Source organism: Octopus bimaculoides, chromosome 8, assembly GCF_046866305.1.
Source record: "Octopus bimaculoides isolate indiv1 chromosome 8, ASM4686630v1, whole genome shotgun sequence".
Lineage (NCBI taxonomy): Eukaryota > Metazoa > Mollusca > Cephalopoda > Octopoda > Octopodidae > Octopus > Octopus bimaculoides.
The window spans coordinates 44,618,529-44,638,606 of NC_142935.1; the positions used below are offsets into that span (position 1 = coordinate 44,618,529).

The 20,078-nt window shown below is 37.2% G+C and overlaps 1 protein-coding gene across 1 annotated transcript in view; it reads right to left on the reverse strand.

The window, feature by feature from the left end:
- Window positions 1–13,721, reverse strand: part of LOC106882333 (deoxyhypusine hydroxylase) — a 36,724-nt gene extending 23,003 nt beyond the window's left edge. The window contains exon 1 of the mRNA XM_089356418.1: window positions 12,775–13,721. Within this exon, the coding sequence (XP_089212544.1) occupies window positions 12,775–13,120 (346 nt within the window). The 5' untranslated portion in view covers window positions 13,121–13,721. The remainder of the gene's footprint in view (window positions 1–12,774) is intronic.
- Window positions 13,722–20,078: the final 6,357 nt, after the last annotated feature.

The window sequence follows — 20,078 nt, forward strand, 5'->3', positions numbered from 1 at the left end:
AGACATCACACAAATATTACTGCTATGTATATCATCATCATTTAACATCCGTTTTCCATGTTGACATGGGTTGGTTTAACATGGGGCTGGCCAGTCTGGGAGCTACCCAGACTCCAGCTGCCTGCTGAGGCATGGTTTTTGCAGCTAGATGCCCTTCCTAATGTCAACTACTTTACAGAATGTGTTGGGTGCTTTTTACATGCCATCAGCATGGGTGCATTTACATAGCACCAGCACAAGTGCATTTTATGTGGCATCAGCACCTGTAAAAGACAAGCCTGTCTGTATGGATGACAGTGATTTTATTTAGCTTGATGCATCTTCTCAAGAACACCAAACCACCACAACTCCTGGTCCCTCCTCAGTGAGGCCTAGCATCTGAAGATCCTTTCTCACCACTTCATCCCACATCTTCCTGGGTCTACCCCCTTCCACAAGTTCCCTCCACAATTAGAAATCAGTACTTCTCTATGCAGCTCTCCTCATCCATACACATCACATGACCAAACCAGTGCAGTCTTCTCTCTTGCACATATCTGATGCCTCTTATATCATTTACACTGTCATGTGTGAACACTGACATTACCCATCCAGCTGAGCATGCTAGCTTCATTTCTTTCAAGCCTTCACAAGTCCTCTGTAGTAAAAGCCCATGTTTCACTGCCATGTAGCATAACTGTACGTACACAGGCATCATACAATCTGCCTTTCACTCTTGAGAGAGAGGCCCTTAGTTACCAACAAAGGTAGAAGCTCTCTGAAGATTGCCCAACCTATTCTTATTCCAGCATCTGAAATTTACTCAGCGCACATATATATATATATATATATATATATATATATATGCGCTATCATCATCATTGTTTAACGTCCGTTTCTGATGCTGGCATGGGTTTGACAGTTTTACTGAGGACCGGTAAGCCAGCAGGCTGCACCAGGTTCCAATCTGATCTGGCAAGGTTTCTACAGCGGGATGCCCTTCCTAACGCCAACCACTCCAAGAGTATGGTGGATGCTTTTTACGTGTCACCGGCACAGGAGCCAGTCAGTCAGTTCTGGCATCAACCACATTCGGATGGTGCGTGCCACCAACACGGGAGCCAATCGGGAGGGGGAGGGACACAGGCATCGACCATTCATTGTCCACGTTCAGTAGACTTTCATAATGGCATCTCCAAGCCTCTTGCTTTGCCGAATCATTAAACGCAAGTGCACCATCATCCATGCAGACACATTTTTCTCCTATGACATCACAATTTTCTCTCACACACCATCTTACAATCTTCAGTTCTTCGATCCGCACGTTGCTGAACATTGACAAACTTCTTTTCCGCCTCTCCCTTGATAATATATATCTGTCTCATAGCTTCCCTTCTGGCTATCTGATACAGTTCTCTGCTACCCCCAGTCTTCCAGGCTTCCCAGGCCTGTTTCTTTGCTCTAAGAGCCCTGTCTACAGTATTATTCCACCACCACATTACCCTAGGTCTGGATGGGACTTTGCACCAGCCACAGATTTGGTCCATGGTGCACAGCAAGCTGTCACACAGGAATTCCCAGTTGCCCTCTGTCACTAGTTTGCGGCTCCTCCTCCCTCTCATCAAATTTCTCAATGAGGATGCTCATGTGAAGAGTTCTTAAGCTTTCAAGAATGGTCTGCTTCCTAGCATCCTTCTGGCCTCAAGTCTAAAGTCATTAATAACTAGTCTATGCTGGGGGGGGGGGGGGGGGGGGATACATTCTTCACCAGGGATGGTCTTTGTATTTAAGAGCAACCATGCGTCCCGCTGTCTGGTGAGAATGAAATCAATCTGGCTAGCAGAGTCACCTCATTGATAGGTTATCAGGTGGCTGGCTGGCTTCTTGAAGTTGGTGTTGCAGATCAATAGGTTGCTTGCATCATAGAACTCCAGTAGCCCAGTTCCCTCTTCATCTTGGGAACCAATTCCATGGCCCTCATGAACACCATGGAAGATACCAGGTTGCCATCTGACATGCTCATTAAAATTTCCAGCCTCAAAGATGAGATCATTGTCACTTGTCTTTGAGGTAGCCTGCAGAAGAATATCATAAAAGTGGTCCTTCTGTTCATTTGGTAGGCCCGCTTGTGGAGCATAGGCAGAGATAACTGCAGCTAAAAAACAAAAAAGAGTAAAGAGAAATAATCCAGGTGGGCAATGGCATAAATTTGGACAACAAAGATGAATGGTGTCTTGTCCCACCAGTGCCACTATGACTCAGCTAAAACATTAAAGAAAGAGAAGCATTAAATAAACAACTGGAAACAATACACAATCCAATCTTAAATATAACACATACTCAAATTTCATCTCTTCTTATTCACTCATCTATACCCTTCTATCAAGCACATTATTTCAGTTATTAATCCAGGTTTAGTCCCATTGCATGGTATCTAGGTAAGTGCCTTCTACTATAGCTCGGGGTCAACCAAAGCCATGTGAGTGTATTTGAGTGATGGAAACTGAAAGAAGCTTATCACATACATGTAGATGTGTGTGTGTGTGCATGTGTGTTAGTCTCCTTGCTTTCACATCTCATGATAGTTGCAAAGGGTGTCAACATAATACAAGCAGTATCCTTCATTTCCAATCTCCCATGAAAACATGCCTGGTGATGGGGAAATATTACCTTATTTGGAAATAGGTGAAGGTAAGTGACAGGAAGGGCATCCAGCCATAGAAAATCTGCCTCAACAAATTTCATCCGGCTCATGCAAGTATACAAAAATTGAACATTAAAATGATGACAAATAATCCCATGATCACAATTTCTAAAACATTGCTTCTCTCTTATTGCTCTGAAAGTTGCTACACGTCATAGATTAATTATTTTCAAGCTGGTACGATTGCAAATATAAAATGCCTTGAAATTTACCAGTTCAGATGGGATGGTAAATGAACACTCTATGGATATTAGCACAAGGCATCCACTTCTGAAGATAGCAATCTTATATCACATCAGCTTGAGTCATTGTATGAGAAACAAACAACCAACCAGAGAACAATGGATATATGATTCACTAATACCACCACCACTACAACTACTACTATAAGAGCAAAGTTTCATACTTGTTGCTATCCAAATATGTGTCAGAAGGTACTAAAATGAAATTGACTTGGCCCAATCTTCCTTCTTCATCATTTTGGAGTCTACGCCAGTGCAATGTATATATTGAGTTATAACAAATCTCAAATGAAATTCATCATTATCGCCAACATCATTTTAATGTCTACTTTTCCATACTTGTTCAAGGTGCCAAGCAGTGGGATTGAATATGAAACCAAGTGGTTGAAAAGGAAACTTCTGATCCACACATCAATGCTTGCACTAGATACACAGACTGAGATAGATAACAGTCTCAGTTTTTGGAAAATAGAGTCATTCAGGTCATATTTTATCCAATTGCTTGTGTTAAATGTAACTCTATCCCCAAAGACCATGGAGAAGTGCAAGTAAAGGAAAACCAAGCCCAAAACTTCCCTATTATTCAAAGGATTGAAAATATAATAGAATTTAGTCAAGGTGTTTGTGCTCTTAAGCCATATTACAGTAGTGAAATAGCTGGGCTTAGGCACAGTTATTGTGTTGACTGCAACATGGGAAAGCAAGCAGGACCTCATAAAAGGAAGAATCTGAAGAATGAAACTATTAAAGGAGATGCATGTGACACAAAGGTGACAGTGTACAATACTTCATGTAAAGGTGTGATACTCTAAGTCTGTAGCAAGATTATTCTTAATGTTCTAAATGGTTGATATTGGCCCTAAAGAAAGTGGAGAGCTGGTAGAACTGTTAGTATGCTGGACAAAATGCCTGGTAGTATTTTATCTGGCTATACATTCTGAGTTCAAATGCCACCAAGGTTGACTTTGCCTTTCATCCTTTCAAGTTTGGAGTTGATAAAATAAGTACCAGTCAAGTACTGGGGTCAATGTAATCAATAAGCTCCCTCACACAAAAATTTCAGGCTTTGTGCATATAGTAGAAAGCATATTGGCCCTAAAGAGGACAGCAGAACAGTGACTGGTGAATAGTAAGAGAGAAGCAGAAAATACCACATCACGGATATTGTACAGCAATGTGAAAGAAAGAACTATGCCTGGGTGCAAAGAAAAAACAAAAACAATTCCATCTTCAGTCAATAATTATAGATCCTACAGGGTTAGGGTGAGTGCAACTATCCCTTAGTTTGGCATCGTGGCAGTATGATTGACAGAAACATGTAGAAACAGAACAGTGTGCTTTGATTAGGCTCATGGGTATTATCTGCTATTATCAATGTTTTTCAGTGCCACTAGATAAGACAATAATGTTAGAAGGTAGCAAAAATTGTTGCAATCTTCAGTCAATGGCTGATGAAAGATGTGTGACTTGTGCATGTAAAAATAAATGTGTGTGTGTGTGTGTGTGTGTGAACATAGCTATATTGGTGCAGGCAGTTGCCATGTGACAGTCAGTGCTAGAAAGTTTTGTTTTAACTCATGTCATACAAATAACAAATAAAAAAAATGTAAAAATGTAAAAGAATAGGAATTAAAGGATAAAGAGATTCTGCTCCTAATCCTAAACCTGGATTAAATATATGATTAAAGCACCAAGTGAATGGGATTTAGCAGGCAAAATAAATAAAACAAAACAAAAAGGAAAGAGAAAATTTTGGTACAACGCATACCTATTAATTACTAGATAATGATATTAGTAACAATAATATTGATATTTATCTTCTTATATTTACATCAATGGTACCACGGTTTAACCCTTTTGATACAAATCCACCCAAGAATTGGATTTAAGTATCTATATTTAAATTAAAATCTTCAGCCATTATTTTATGTGCCTTTTATTATATTCAAACATCCATTGTTAGTTGTCTCATCCACTTAATGACAGGGAAGTTGGAGATGAGCACAAGCATTATAGCTTCTTGCATTAACTAACCCTAAATTAACATCTCCAAATTCATAATGGCAGCTCAATCGACTGATTCAAGCAATCCCCATTGCTGTTTTAAGCAGTGTTGTAAAACCTTGTAATGCAACTAGCTTCAGGGAGCATTAAAGGGTTTCTAAGGCTTCAGTATTTAGATCTAATGTTACAGTTGGAATTGGATGAAAGGTAAATGTCATGTCAACCTCTGGATAATTCACTGGTAGTTTGCAGATAATCTTCCTAGAGGATCTGGTACATATTTCCAACAATTTGGTGAACTGAGGCTATTGTCTTTCTTGAATCTTAGGAGGACGCCAATCTAAACATCTTGGCAAGGGATGATACTGAGTACGGATATCTGTTAAGTTGGTACTTATGGACATATCGTATCACAGGAGACTTACTGGCTGGGGAGCATGTTAGTGATTGAAGACTTACCTATCAGACAAATATGTGCAGTGAATTGAAGTAAGAATAGTGTTTTATTTTGGACTTTAATATTTTAAACTTGTGGCTATATCCTCCATTGTAAGGGTCCAGTTTGAAATACTAGTCTCATTGCATACCATCAGTAAGCCTTCCAGCCTTTATTCCCAGTTTGATTCTTGTGACATAGACCACTAATGTCCTACAAGTGAGTGTTTTTATCAACTGAAGAATCAATATGTAGGTGCATTTGTGTCTTGTGAAGTTACAGTCAAGAAATATTGGTGTCATATTGAAAGCACACACTATAATGTGGTTGATGTTAGGAAGGGCATCCAGCTGTAGAAACCAAGCCTAATCAGACTGGAACCCGATGCAGTTCTCTGGCTTGCCAGCTCTGGTCAAACTGTCCAACCCATGCCAGCATGAAAAAAAGAGATGTTAAAGGATGATGATGATGAGTAGGATTGGGAATACTAGTGGTTTAGTCATTTGACTTCAAATAGCATTTAATTCCTATCATAAGCTTCTGTGTGCTTCTTAGGACTGACTAACATTTGTTCAAATGTTGTTGGCATAGAAACTTCCTCCACTTGAGTCTTTGGAAGTCGTATTCAATTAATTTCTACTATCACAGGACTTCAGAGAATGACAAATAAAGGAAAAGACAAAGATTCAACAGAAGCAAAAAACAAAAAAAAAAAACGTTTGAGTTACAGGCAGTGGAAAATGGACTGCTCCAGTTTGTTTGAGAAATGATTTATGTCACAGAAGGTCATGTTATTGGAGATTATGCATTTGCTTTCACTTGTACCATGCCACTTCAGATAATTCAGTTAATTATTCTCCATACTTTAACTGTAATTAGATCTCAATAAGCAGAAATGAATAAATAAATAAATAAATAAATAAACAAATGAAAGAAAGAATTAAAAAAAATTAAAATCTTCCATCATCCATCAGGCTATCCAATCATAGCAATTGAGAAGAGTCAAAAATCTCAAATGATCAGGAATTCATTTCTTCATACACGCATACACGCATCAAACAGTGAAGAGGACATAACAGAAGGAAGTATTTTATATGCAAAATATATATATGTATATATAAATATATTTTAAAAAAAAGGAAGTAGGCAGAATTTTTAATTATTATTCATTTAGTGCTTTCATCTCAATTCAGAGAATCATCAGAATGAAGACTTTTTTCCTGATGATTCTCAGAAATGAGATGAAAGTGCTAAATAAATAATGATCCAAAATTTTGACTACTTCCTTTTTCTTAATAAATAAAATCTGTGCACTACTATATATATATATATATATATATATATATATATATTACAAATTAAAAAGGGTCGCACATGGTAATTTCTTGAGGGAAGGACAGTTAGACTGGCTGACCGAGGTGGATTCGGTTATGCTTTCAGATCTGTGTCTGTTACTCGTTCATGCTTGCACAGTTTGCTAGCATAGTCGAATTTACTGCTGGAATACCGTATTGATGAAGGAAATTGAGTATCACTCATAAACCAGAAACGCGTCTACGGTTAATCTTCGAAATGGTTAGTTTTCATTGTTTTTTCTTCTTGTTTTTGCCTTTGTGAGTTACAAGTGATGCTATCTGTGGGAGTCTCAGCTTTTTTAGCTGCTATTTCTGAACTACGGTATATGGTGAAGCAAATATTTGCTGATCCCTTAATTATGTTTATAAATATATATATATGTTTATAAATATATATATATATATATATATATATATATATATATATATGAGGAGAGGAGGAGACCCCCTTTGGTCATGAATGACAATGGGATTGCACCTAGAAAGTTACCCTCCGAGGCACAAGTCCGGGCAAGGTTGTTTTATGGAAGGCCAGCAGTCGCCCATGCATGCCAGCCTCCCCTCTCCACACCACTAATGTTATCCAAGGGAAAGGCAAAGGACAATACAGCTTGGCAACAGTGATGTTGCAACTCATTTCTACAGCTGAGTTAACTGGAGCAACGTGAAATAAAGTGGCTTGCTCAAGAACACAACGTGCAGCCCGGTCTGGGAATTGAACTCACAACCTCACGATTGTAAGCTCAATGCTCTAATCACTGAGCCATGTGTCTTCACATATATATATACATATATATATATATACATATAGGAGGAGAGAAAGAAGAGAGATGGAGGCAATTAAAGAAGAAACTAAAAAAAAAAGAAAAGAGAAACCAATTAGCAATTTACTGACTAAGCAGTGAGGGATGGGTAAAAGAAACTGAGGTAAAATAGGGATGGGGTGAATTAGACAAATGATATTTTGGTGAGAAATTTTGTGTTCATGCTCTAGTATGGGGAAGGTCAAGCAGCACCCATAGGCTTTGCAGGTAGGTGGGCACTCCCTTACAAATTGAAGGTGATTTTATAAATGCTTCTACAGGGTAAAGAGATCCATAAGGTTGGAGAGATGGCTATGAAAGTGTTCAGTATAGGTTGTAGAGTGAGACAAAAGGAAAGAGGTATAGATGCATCTCATAAGCTTGAGCAGGATGAGAGGATTCAGAGAAACGAGAACAGCTGAAGTTTTGACAAAGGAGACAGAAAGCAGATAGAATATGCCTGTTAGTTTGTAGTTATAAAATGTGTTGGTTAATAGATATAAGATAGATAGATTACCTCCCTTCTTGATGAGCTCTAAAATGTGTCTAACATCCACTCTGCCTCTCTCTCTCTCTCTCTCTTTATATATATATATATATATATATATATAGGTAGATGTGTGTGTGTGTGTGTGTGTAAAAGAATAATCATCATCAGCAGCAGCAGCATCATTTAACAGACATTAAATGATAATGGTGATATATTCTTTTACATGTTTCAGTCATTTGATTGCGACCATGCTGGAGCACTGCCTTGAAGGGTTTTTTTAGTCGAACAAATCAACTTCAGGACCAGTACTTATTCTATCAGTCTCTTTTGCCAACACTTGCCCAAGGTGCCACATAGTGGGACTGAACCTGGAACCATGTGGTTGGGAAGCAACGTCAGCGCCTATAGATATATATATATATATAGATTATCAATTGCACATAATGTATGTGTTTTGCTTGTTTGCTGGTGTATAGTGTTTTGCTGGTGTATAGTGTGCCGGTGACAACTCATCTCCAATCCCACCCAGGAGTGCTGAATACCAATATTTTGCCATTTTTGCGACGTATCGACATCACATACCTGAATCAAACTGGAGACAAACTGAAAAACCAATCTATGACTTCATACAAATAGTGTAAGAACCATTTGCTGGTATGCCATGGCAATGAATAAGTAAAATCAAATTCAATTACAAATTAAAAGCAGACATTGCTTTTGTTTTACAATCTGCTGTGAAAATATGTCAACGTGTTTAGCTGTTTGTCATTTGAAACACCCCAGGGAATGATACTTTAACTGGAAACAGGTGAGGGTTGGTGACAGGAAGAGCATCCGATAACCTATGATAGCATGGAAAAATTGAACATTAAAATGAAAATGATGATATATATTGAAAAAGAAAGACAGAGATAGAGAGTGATTGAACTTAGTACTCCTGTATATACTTACTCTGTTTTAATACTGATATAAAAACTATAACCAATTTTACAGAGAAGTGGAGAAAAGGATATGGTTATGTGGTGATCAAGCCCAACACTTAGCTTTGCCTTCATTTTTTTTTTGTGTCAAAGGACACAGTAAATATTATGTTGAGGGTTTGAGTTTCTGACTCAGGCTCAGGACATCATACCAAGATAGGTATCTGATGAGCTTGCATGTTGTTGTTGCAGTAAAAGCAAAGCAGTGTCTATTAAGAATTGGGACTAGACTTACTTTGATGCCAATAAGGGTTTCTAACACTACAACAAAGCCACACATTTTGATAGAAGAAATAAGGAAACAGGGTGATGAAACTACCACCAATATTTTGATTAATGTTTATTTTATCAACTCCCCCATCCAGAAAGATAAAAGGTACTGCTAACCTCAATCAGATATGAAAATGGAATGTGAAGAAATGTAGCTAAACACTGCATGTCTGGCATTTAACTAATTGTGCCAATTTTCCGTTTTCTTGACAGAGATAGCAATGAGTGCTGTTCAGACAGAGTCCTCTTTGATTATCCTATGACCACTAGGTGATGAGCTAACCTTTACGTAACTGCTTGACCTGCTTGAATCAGCAATCCAATCTCCTTGAAATAATGATGCTCAATGATCTTAGAACACGAGGTCTCAAGAGACAATGTAGTCCTAAATGAGCCAGTCACAAGTGGATTGCATTTGATCATAGATCTGTTGGATCAGGACTTACTTAGGGCTAAACATCAACTGGCATACAGAAAAAAGACTGGACAACAACAAGAGTACAACATACACAGACTGTAACTTCGCATCACAAAATTAACAATTGCATATTGAATGTGCAATATAGTTCTTGGTTTAGCATACTTGGAACTTTTAACTTGCAGATGATATCTTATACTTTGGTTGACTATTGACATGTCATAGGTTTACTTAGTCAGATTACAAACAAGAATGACAACCATTTGAAAATATAGAAATTATTCGCCATGTAAAAAGTATCCAGTCTACACTGTAAAGTAGTTGGTGTTTAGAAGGGCATCCAGCTATAAAAACCAGGCTAAACTGACCTCACCTATGCTGGTACCACGTTAAATGCACCCCTGTCCACTTTGTGGGGTGGTTGGTGTAAGGAAGGGCATCCAGCCGTAAAAACCATTCCAAAACAGACACTGAAGCATGGTGCAGTCTTCCGTCAAGCCAGCTCCTGTCAAACCATCCAACTCATGCCAGCATGGAAAGCTGATGTTAAATGATAATGATATAAAAGAAACTGAATCGATTACATCACTGAGAAGTCATGATAGCCATTTAAAACACATACACACACACAGATACATTATACTGTCCTTTGTTTTTGTCAATCTTGTCCTCCTCAACATCAAAAGAAACACAATTACTACACATACCAAGAAAACTTTATTGCGCCGCATTCCCTCACTAAAATACAAGGCATGTGCAACCTACGGCCCTCACAATTTGCTTCAAATGCAAGGCCTCATCATAATCGAGGATCATTTACTGAATGCACAAAGCTAAGTCTGCATCTCAAAGACTACGAGCCTTTCTCTTCAAAGCCAGGAAATACTTCAGTCCGTAATAATTACTAACTCTTTAGCAAGTACAAGTGAAACCCACAACTGAGTACTGTTGCCACATTTGGAATAACAGACACATCCTTACACCACATACAGAAAGACGCCACTCATTTGACTGACAAGAAATTGTCACAAACGTACTGTTTCCTGTCTGTTCTAGTGGTGCTACAATGGCCACCACAGCACTCTCCCTTCTTATCACCTATAGTATCCACTCAACCTCACTGTAACCACCATGTTTAATCCTTTTCTCTCAAATATCAACCTTTGGTTTTCGTCTCAGTACGTCTTTCCTGCCAATCAACGAATGCCAAGTTTTAGAGAGCTCACGAAAGCCACGGGGCACTGACTAAACTAATAAGAAAATTGTGATAGTAATATATTTTAGTGTTACTAATACATTTCGACTTCAGATCAAGTCACTTGTAAACAAGTACAACTCCGTAACAACTTGATATATTTTAATTAAATCACACATTTTTTCTTCTTTTACAGAGAGATATGAAAGCATATTTTGTTTTTCTTATAGAGCTATGAAAAACATTTCTTTAACTAGTTCATTTCTTATTAAAACCGGGGTTGGGTGTATGAAGTTCGATACGCATGTTTAGGGTTTTAAATGTTTACATGACACAAGCACGAGAGGCGGAGTCTTTCCTCTCTCACCCCACGTCACGATTTACAAAGTGTAAACTTCGTTTCACCGGAAACATACTGAATATATCATGTATTCTATCATTCGTAGGGGTGTGTCCTAAGTTGACAATGCTTGTTTAAGGTTTAAGGAGGATACGAAACTTGAGTTTATCTAATATATTGTTTTGAGTTCAAAGTCACTCGGAATCGATAAAAAAAATATCCAAAGGTGTAGTTACGTATACTACAGCCGACTTCATTGAGTTCTATACTCTTTCTTTGTCAATATCTATATCGACATTAGGAAAGAACAATCATTATTCCATATCATTCTCAAACCTTCCATTAATAATAATAAATTAATAACAGTAATAATTTCTTACATAGGCACGTTTTATGTGGGGAGGGGAACGTCTTTTAAATCGACCTCAAAAAGCAACAAGCTGATATATTTAATCACTGAATGAGGCGCAATGGCGACAAACTAAACTATTAAAAAAAATGTGTAAACTGCGAGTTTATATATTATCTATTATTACTGTTTTTGTTAGACATTCGTTCCTTCATTGTAGTTTTCCGTTTGTGTAAGTTACTCTGTATTGATGTCAGCTACCCGAGAAACTATATAGAGTTCACAATAGAAATATATATATATAAAGTGTGTGTGTGTGTGTGGTTGTTCTTTTACTTGTGTTATTTAATATTTACTTATCTTTTTCTTTAGTTATAAATACACACACACATAATATGCAGTTGTTTTAACTCCAGTAGTTACTACATACGTAAGTGTGCAAGCGTGTGAATGCTTATGAATAGATATATGGGTGTCCAAAGTATACTTCTAAAAGGCCACCTAAAAGAAGAGTTGAAGATCTTTTAATCATAATCATTGTCTTCACCTTTCAAGTATTCAGACATATTGTGTGACTGTATGTGTCCAAAAACTGATGTAAGTAGCTCATGCGAATCTTGTATGGAGAGAGTTAAACGACAGTTCCTGGTTGGTGTGTATGCGTGTTATTTACGAACGTATCTAACAGTTCCTAACTTTACACAAATACATATACATTTAGATAGACCGATATTTTCAGAAATACACACTCATATATGTTTGACATGTGTATATATATTTACGTAAGTACGTGTGTGTATATATCTATAACTATGTATAACACATTACATTTTCACTACCATTAACAGGGAAATATCCGTACCTGCATATGCTCACACTGATATATATATAAATATATATATAATGTCAAACCCCTTAAGTTATATAATTGGGATATTAAATTTATTGTAAACAGAATTTTTAAAAATCAAAATTTACAAACAAAACAGAAGTAAACGAAAGAAATAAGAATGCAGATACAAACGTGTGTATGTGTATATATATATATAAATAAATATAGATATATATATATATACCTGCGCACGTAAGATAGTTATATATATATTCTTTTATATACAATAAACGTCAAATTAATCGCTATTTTGTTTATTTTTATAAAAAAAAGTTTCTAAAGTAAAGTAGAGATAGCGAAAGAGGATGAAAGCTCACCTGCTTCGTGCCGCACAATTACTTCTTGGTTTTCGTCTTCAAGTACTTCTGTGAGGATCGAAACAGCGTAATCGTCCTGCATTTGACCAAGACAGTAAGCTAGTTCGTGTTTCAACAGTGCCGAAGGGTCAGAGAAAGTACCTGCAATTGCATTGATGGCTTTCTTTCCACCAAGATTGCGAAGGGTAAACAAGGCTCGAAATCGTTCTGTGAGCGGTTGGTTCTGATCGCGCAGTACGGAGGCGATCTGTGATATGGAATCGTTGGAATTTCGCATTCTCTCAATGGCTGCCATGTTTGTCTCGCACGTGTTGTCACATTGAGAGAGCAAGGGGCGGTAATTCATACTGTCTTCATTCTAACACCATCTCCTAATTATTATTTTTTTTCTTTTCTTTTCCATTTTTTTCAAACCAGACTGATGGAATAGCGTAACCAGTGGAGGCGTTGGTAGGGATATATTCCATGTAGCAATGGATTGTGTCTAGTTATGCTTTGAGTTCAAACTCCTAAAAGGTTGCCTCTTTTTATTTTTTTTATTTTCTGAAGTTGATAAAGTGCTGACATCGATTTAACCAACTACAAGTCCTCTTTAAAAAAATTGTAGTCTTGTACCTGTGTTAGAAATTTTTATTTTTCTGCACTAGACGACATGATCGTTAGATCTACAGATAACATTATACGCACAATTTGGCGATCCTTCGGAGATGGTCTCACAAAACTGAAACTATTCGTTTATTTCCGTAATTTTTTTTTTAATATTTCTCTAATTTCTTTTAGTTGAACAATGTAAAACACGGTCGCACATTCACTCGCATATACGTACAATCATTGTCTTTCATGTCGACGAGCGAGTTGAACTGTAAAACAGACTCCAACGCATACTCACTCACATACATAAATACACATACATGGTTTATGTTTTCGCGAATCGCTTATATTTATGTATTGTTTGTATATGCATGTTTCTGTGTATGTATTTATGTGTATGCACGTCTATTTTTGTATGTAAGTACATGTATGTATGTGTTCATGTCCATGTATGTATATTTGTGTATGTGTGTTATTGATCTGTATGTGAGCTGAAAAAAAAAACATTACGGAAATTGCCGAACAAATACTTTCAGTTTTGTGAAACCATCTCCGAAGGATCGCCGCTCTATTTAGGTCCCTTCATGTTCTGACTTAAAATACCCGCCAATGTCGATTATATTAATATTATTCAGGTCTTGAGGCCAATAAAATCGTCTGTACTCCCCCTTCTCACTCGAAACTATATTGCCATGTACCTTTATTGGAAATCGTTATATTTTCGGTGTAGAGGCGACTTTGCTAAATGGTCAGTAGCTGAAAGAAGCTTGACCTCCCAATCTCACTGGTTTCGGAGGCATGTGAAGGCTATTAATATAACATGGCATACTTACACAAGTGTTCCCCCACCTCGACTTTGTTTCCTCATAACTTCCAGAAAAACAAATATTTTTTAATGACTTTTCTATAAATACGCTTCAGATGGTGAAGATTCCGATTATATCGGAATTTGTTATGAAAAAAATATTTTCGAGGGTAGTGAGAGGAGTTGCGAAAATTCCCTAAAGCCGGTTTTGTTTCCTCTTAACTTTCGGAAAAAATGGATATTGTTTTTCTGAAATTTTCTACCCTCAGATGGTGTACATTAGGATTTTATCGAAGTTTAGTGTAAAAAATAAAATTGTTGGGCAGGCACACATACATACTGACACACAATTTTTCTCGAAATTTCAAGTTGCATTTTGTAGATATCTGTGAGTGTGTATGTGTACGTGCCTATATATATATTTTTTTTTTTTTCATATTAAATTCCGATATAGTCGTAATCCACACCATCTGAGAAATAGTTTCGGAAAATTTTATCAAAAGAATATCCATTTTTCGGAAAGACATGAGGAAACCAAGCAAACTCGTGTGAATCTGCTATTCTACCATCGGAAAACAGGCAGAAGACTTTCCAATTATTTTTTTTCCACAGTAAATTTCGATTTAATCTACATCAACACCATCTAAAGCGTATTTGTAGAAAATTTCATTAAAAAATATTTATTTTTCTGGAAGTTATGATGAAAGAAAGTCAATAGAAAGAAGGCACACTTGTAGCGGGTATGTCACATAATCTTTTCCTTCAGACTAAACTAATTAATAATATCTCACGACTCAATACTAGTTTGTGAGTTCAAATCAACTGCATATATTTCTGGAACAGAACACTTTCATGTGACAGAAAGAGATCCCGAAATACCGAGTTAATTGTGAATGTTTTCTGCAGTAGATTGGTACCCATTCTACTCTAATACCGCCTTAAGGCATGAGCACACTGTATAGTTGCCCAGGGACCTCACGGGTCTAGGAGCCAAATTCTGATCTATGTATGTTTTACTTTGTTGTCAATAATTAAATGCTATAGGGCCCAGAATATTGATTTCTCCGGGGCCTACAATGCTGCTAAGATGTTCTATTCCTGTTCTACTCCTCACGAAACGAACAACTTAAACTGCTTCCAAAACAAGTCTACCTCTCCGGTAGATTAACAATGATTCAATATCCAACACACTGCAATCATTGGCTAACACCATTTTCTTCACTGTGCCACAATTATTACTACTACGTGTGTGCCCCTGAAGAAGCTAGCTGTATACTCTCTACACTCAAGACCACCCGACACAGCCCACTTTCTTCATCCTCTTACTGTGTCGTATTCTTAATGAGTCTCTTCTCATCTCATAAATACTCTCTTGCCAGAAATACTACTGTCATGAGGTGCGCCAGTGTTTTTCTTGTGGTTGTATTGGGTTGTTGGCTGCGTGTAAGTGATGAACAACAAACGTGAACAATTAACAGAAGCTTTATTTACTACATGCAGTATTTTCCATGTCGCTCTTTGAATGAAGAATACAAACAACAGTTTATACACATTAGGAGGGACAAACGTTTGTAGTTATAGCAAAATAGCTGGCTCATATAGTTCCGTGACTACGCTGTCACAACGGGAGAAATATCATGCTAAATTCATGGCTGCAAATCTGTAGCTTCTATTTGTTCGGCTGGAGAAGAGAAAAATGGATTTCAAATTTTGGCACAATGCCAGAAATTTCGGGCAGGGGGTAAGTCGATTGCATCGACCCCAGTGCTTGGCTGGTACTAATTTTATTGACTCCGAAAGGATGAAAGGCAAAGTTGACCTCGATGGAATTTGAACTCAGAACGTAAAGACAGAAGAAATGCTGCTAAGCATTTCGCCAGGCGTGCTACCGTTTCTGCCAGCTCGTCGCCTTAAGGAGAAGAGAAATATGAGTAGGAAGTTGTTAACACAACTGTTTGGTATGTTGTTCAAGAATGTGGTTGTCAACGCGACGGTCTCCAACACTGAAGTATAGCATCAAAAGTTCATCATTTTATAAGCCTCGTTAGAAGGCTGTCTAGAAAATTCTAGAAGGTCGAATCATGTAATGACTTGCTGTTGACTGGTCAGTTAGTCGGCCGATCACGTTTAACGATTGTGACTAAACCGTGACTTTTACTTGGCTATTCCAGCAATTCGGTTTCGAATCTGCTACTCTACTTTCTACAATACCATTCCTCACCCATGTTTTCCTGAGAAGACTGGGTGTCAACCAAACCAATATTATAAGTTGGAAGAATTTTGCAAAAGTAATTGGCTAAATGATTTGAAGAAAACATGTGCCAAAAGAAACAAATAAAACATACTCTCCAAAGGAGGCCAGGAAAATGTATACATGTCCTTTTTAAAAACACTTGAAAAGGCAGAACTAAGAAGCTGACTGAGAAGAGGAACTAGTAGCAGGATGTTGTGCTGGAGAAGATCTGGCGTCGATGACGATAATACAGCTGATGATGATGATGACCGACGACGATGACGATAAACACAACAATACCTTGGAACGAGTCTACACTTAACGTTTTTGTAAACAATCCTGATGATGACATCAGTGGGATGCAGTACCACACACTTCGGAGACAATTGCTGTAAGACTGTGAGTATAACAGGTTTTTAGAATCCCTGAGCGTTGAACTCACTTTTGAATCAGCTACTTTCCCACAGAATTCTTAGGAACTGAACTAATTTTAGAGACCATTGATCTTCAGGAGTTGAAAATTATTTCTTGACACACCTATCGTTTCGGTGTTTATTCATCTCATCAATAGTTGTTGAACAAAATAGAGTTACTCGATTAACCAACAATATATAGCAACTGTTGTCATCACACATGGTTTGTATAGAATTGACCGAAAACAGTCAAAGAATCGAAACGGTTACTTTATGCACCGTTTCTGTTTATCCAATTACTCAATTTAAATTACAAAGGCTTAGGTCGCCCCCAGGCTATGGCAAAAAAAAAAATACTTAAGATGCTACGCAGTAGGATTGAAATTAGATTTCATAGTTGCGAAGGCAACTTTTAAATCAATTGGCCATGCCTGCATGGAAAAAGCTATCCAAATACAATTTGGCGTTCGTTGATAAATGGCGTGTTTTCATAGTTGAAACAGCTGTAAGCTAATGAATGCAATTACGTCACTGTTGTTATTTTGTCATTTATGAATTAACATTTTGTTGTATGCTTATGAGGTGAGTGTCCAGATGAGTGAATTCACACTGCCTCACAGCCGTGTCTTATAGGTACCAGACATTCTAAATGCACAGTTATAATAGCCGGTGATATATGTATGTGATGTGTGTGTGGGGGGGCGTGTGTATTTGACTGTGTATGTGTGTGCGTGTGGATATATGAGTGTGTGGAGTTAGTTAGATAAATAGATAGATAGATAGATAGATATACTGCAAATGAAATATGAACAAAAATAGAGCTGTCAATACAATTGCAGAGTAAAATATACATGTAGGTATAGGTATTATTAACGTACGAACTAACAATCATTGATTTCAATGGTCTATACGTTAAAGTTAAAAACCGAATCAATGATTTGATGATATAAGAGCGCAATGACTTTCCACGAAGGAACAACATAAAAATTCGTGGGAAGTTACTAATCTTATATCGTCCAATTATTGATTTTTTTTCTTTTAAATTCTTTCATGAAACTATTAGTAACGATGTGTTAGTACGTACATACATCATACATACATGTATGCAGACACACCAACTATTATATATGTCTGCATTTATGTGCAGAAATATGTATGTATGTGACGACACCTCTTAATGAGACCCCCAGTAAGAATGGAAAAAACCAATGGAAAATCGATGAAGGCTGTTCATTTTCTTTTTGTTTTTCAATATACAGAGAAGTGGTTGAATTTACCATGTTTGTATGTCTGCTGCGTAGGTTTACATTCAAGTGGAGTGCTGGAAAGTTCCTGGTTTGAGGTAAAAGAAAATACAGGAGGATCTGTGAATTTTGATTTTATTCAACATATTCCCATCTTGACTTCAGACATTGTAGCGTTCCTTCAGTTTTTCTAAGTCCTGTAAAAGAACTCTGGAGGTTTGGCCTCCAACCAGGCCTTTTGTGATTCTTTTAAAGTCAGGAACTTTTCAACACCCTCTCGTATATTATAACATACCTTGAAATTGTGTGGACCGAAATCCCCGTTGAAAGGCCACTGATATTGAATAAAGTGTTAAAAACTTATGGCATTCTTAGTAACCGCAGTTCTCTGAAGTTATTAGGTTTTGGTATATCTAAACATATTGGCTATTTGCTTCTATGTGATTGATCAAGTGAAGCAGACACCGATGATGAGATCCTCAATGAGGGTCAAAAACTGATTAAAGCTGTTCATAATTTTTTTCAATGTACGGAGAAGGGTTAAAGTTGCCATATTTGTATGTCTGATACTTAGATTATATACAGAAAGGAATGATTAAAGGAACGGTGCTCCTGATCCAAATACGAATAGAGAGGTCTTATCAAATTTGTGTTCTAGTAATGAGATTCTATTATAACTCCTTCTAGCACAAAGACAGCTATAAATATACATGGTATATCTATTTTATTTTCAAATTAAAACATAGGGTAAAAGATCATATATTAATTAATATCGATTTATTACCAGGAAGCTAATACATTTAAAGAATCAAAGAGATTCAGAAACAATATCTGCGATCTCAGGGGATTAAAGTATATTTTTATATATAACGTTGACCACTAAAGTGGACATTTAATGTGCTAAGATGTGGTCTACTTCTAGCACATTAAATGTCCACTTTAGTGGTCAACGTTATATTTTATTTTCATATATAACATATAAACATGGGCATAACTACAGGGTTTTACCCACCAGACTTTGGGAAGTCATAACTTTCAGAAAAATGAAAGTCTGGGGGGTAAAACCCTGTAGTTATGCCTAAACATGTACATCTTTCTTGGTTGTTTTTGTTGTTTTTTTTCTCCTTCTTTCGGATCGAAAAGATTCTCTCTTTCTTCCCCACAAATGATTTCAATATAGTTTTAGCAGAAAGATTTGGAAGAATTAGAAGAAAGTTCTCGGGTAATTTTCTTTCATGTAAATAAATGTTTATGTTAATTTAAGAATTTGTCAGCAAAATCTTATAAAATAACAATGTTCTAAAAGATGTACATGTTTATATGTTATATATGAAAATATACCTGTACACCTTTGTTAAGCTATACACAAACAAACTAGTGGCGACGAGAATATATTTATGAAAAGTTTATTACTTAACGTACATCAGGGCTTAAGTCGCCAGTTATTTCTGTTTAGTTAATTCAGATTCATTTAATGCACACTACTAACATTATTATGTTTTCCTTCTCAATCCGGAAGTCCACTTCGCTGCCGACCAACTTTCTAGCTAGCCCGCCGCGAAGTTCCTGTCTACAGTTCGTCTGTCATGAATCCTGCCCTACATAGCTCCCTACCACCCCAGAACTGGTGACTGTCATTGGAACCGGGAAGGTGTTTTAATCGTCTGCCCATGCGTGTGGTTACTCGGTTCTTTGGTGACTGTTCCTTGTCAAGGGTTGGTGTGATCTGTCTAGGACTCCCCTGTTTGGTGGTTGGGCTACCTGAACGGGGCTGTCAATATCGAGATGGAGCGGTTTCAACCTATCGATGGTGACTCTGTCTTGTCCGCCAATTAGGAGTTCGAATGATTTATCTCCCGGTTGTATGACTTGATATGGACCATCGTAGGGTAACTGGAGGGGTTTTCGTCGTGTGTCATGTCGAACGAACACAAAGTTAGCCGTGCGTAGGTTGTTTGGTACGGTTGATCTGGGTGTACCGTATGTCGACATGTGAACAGGGCACAAGCTTGAACTCA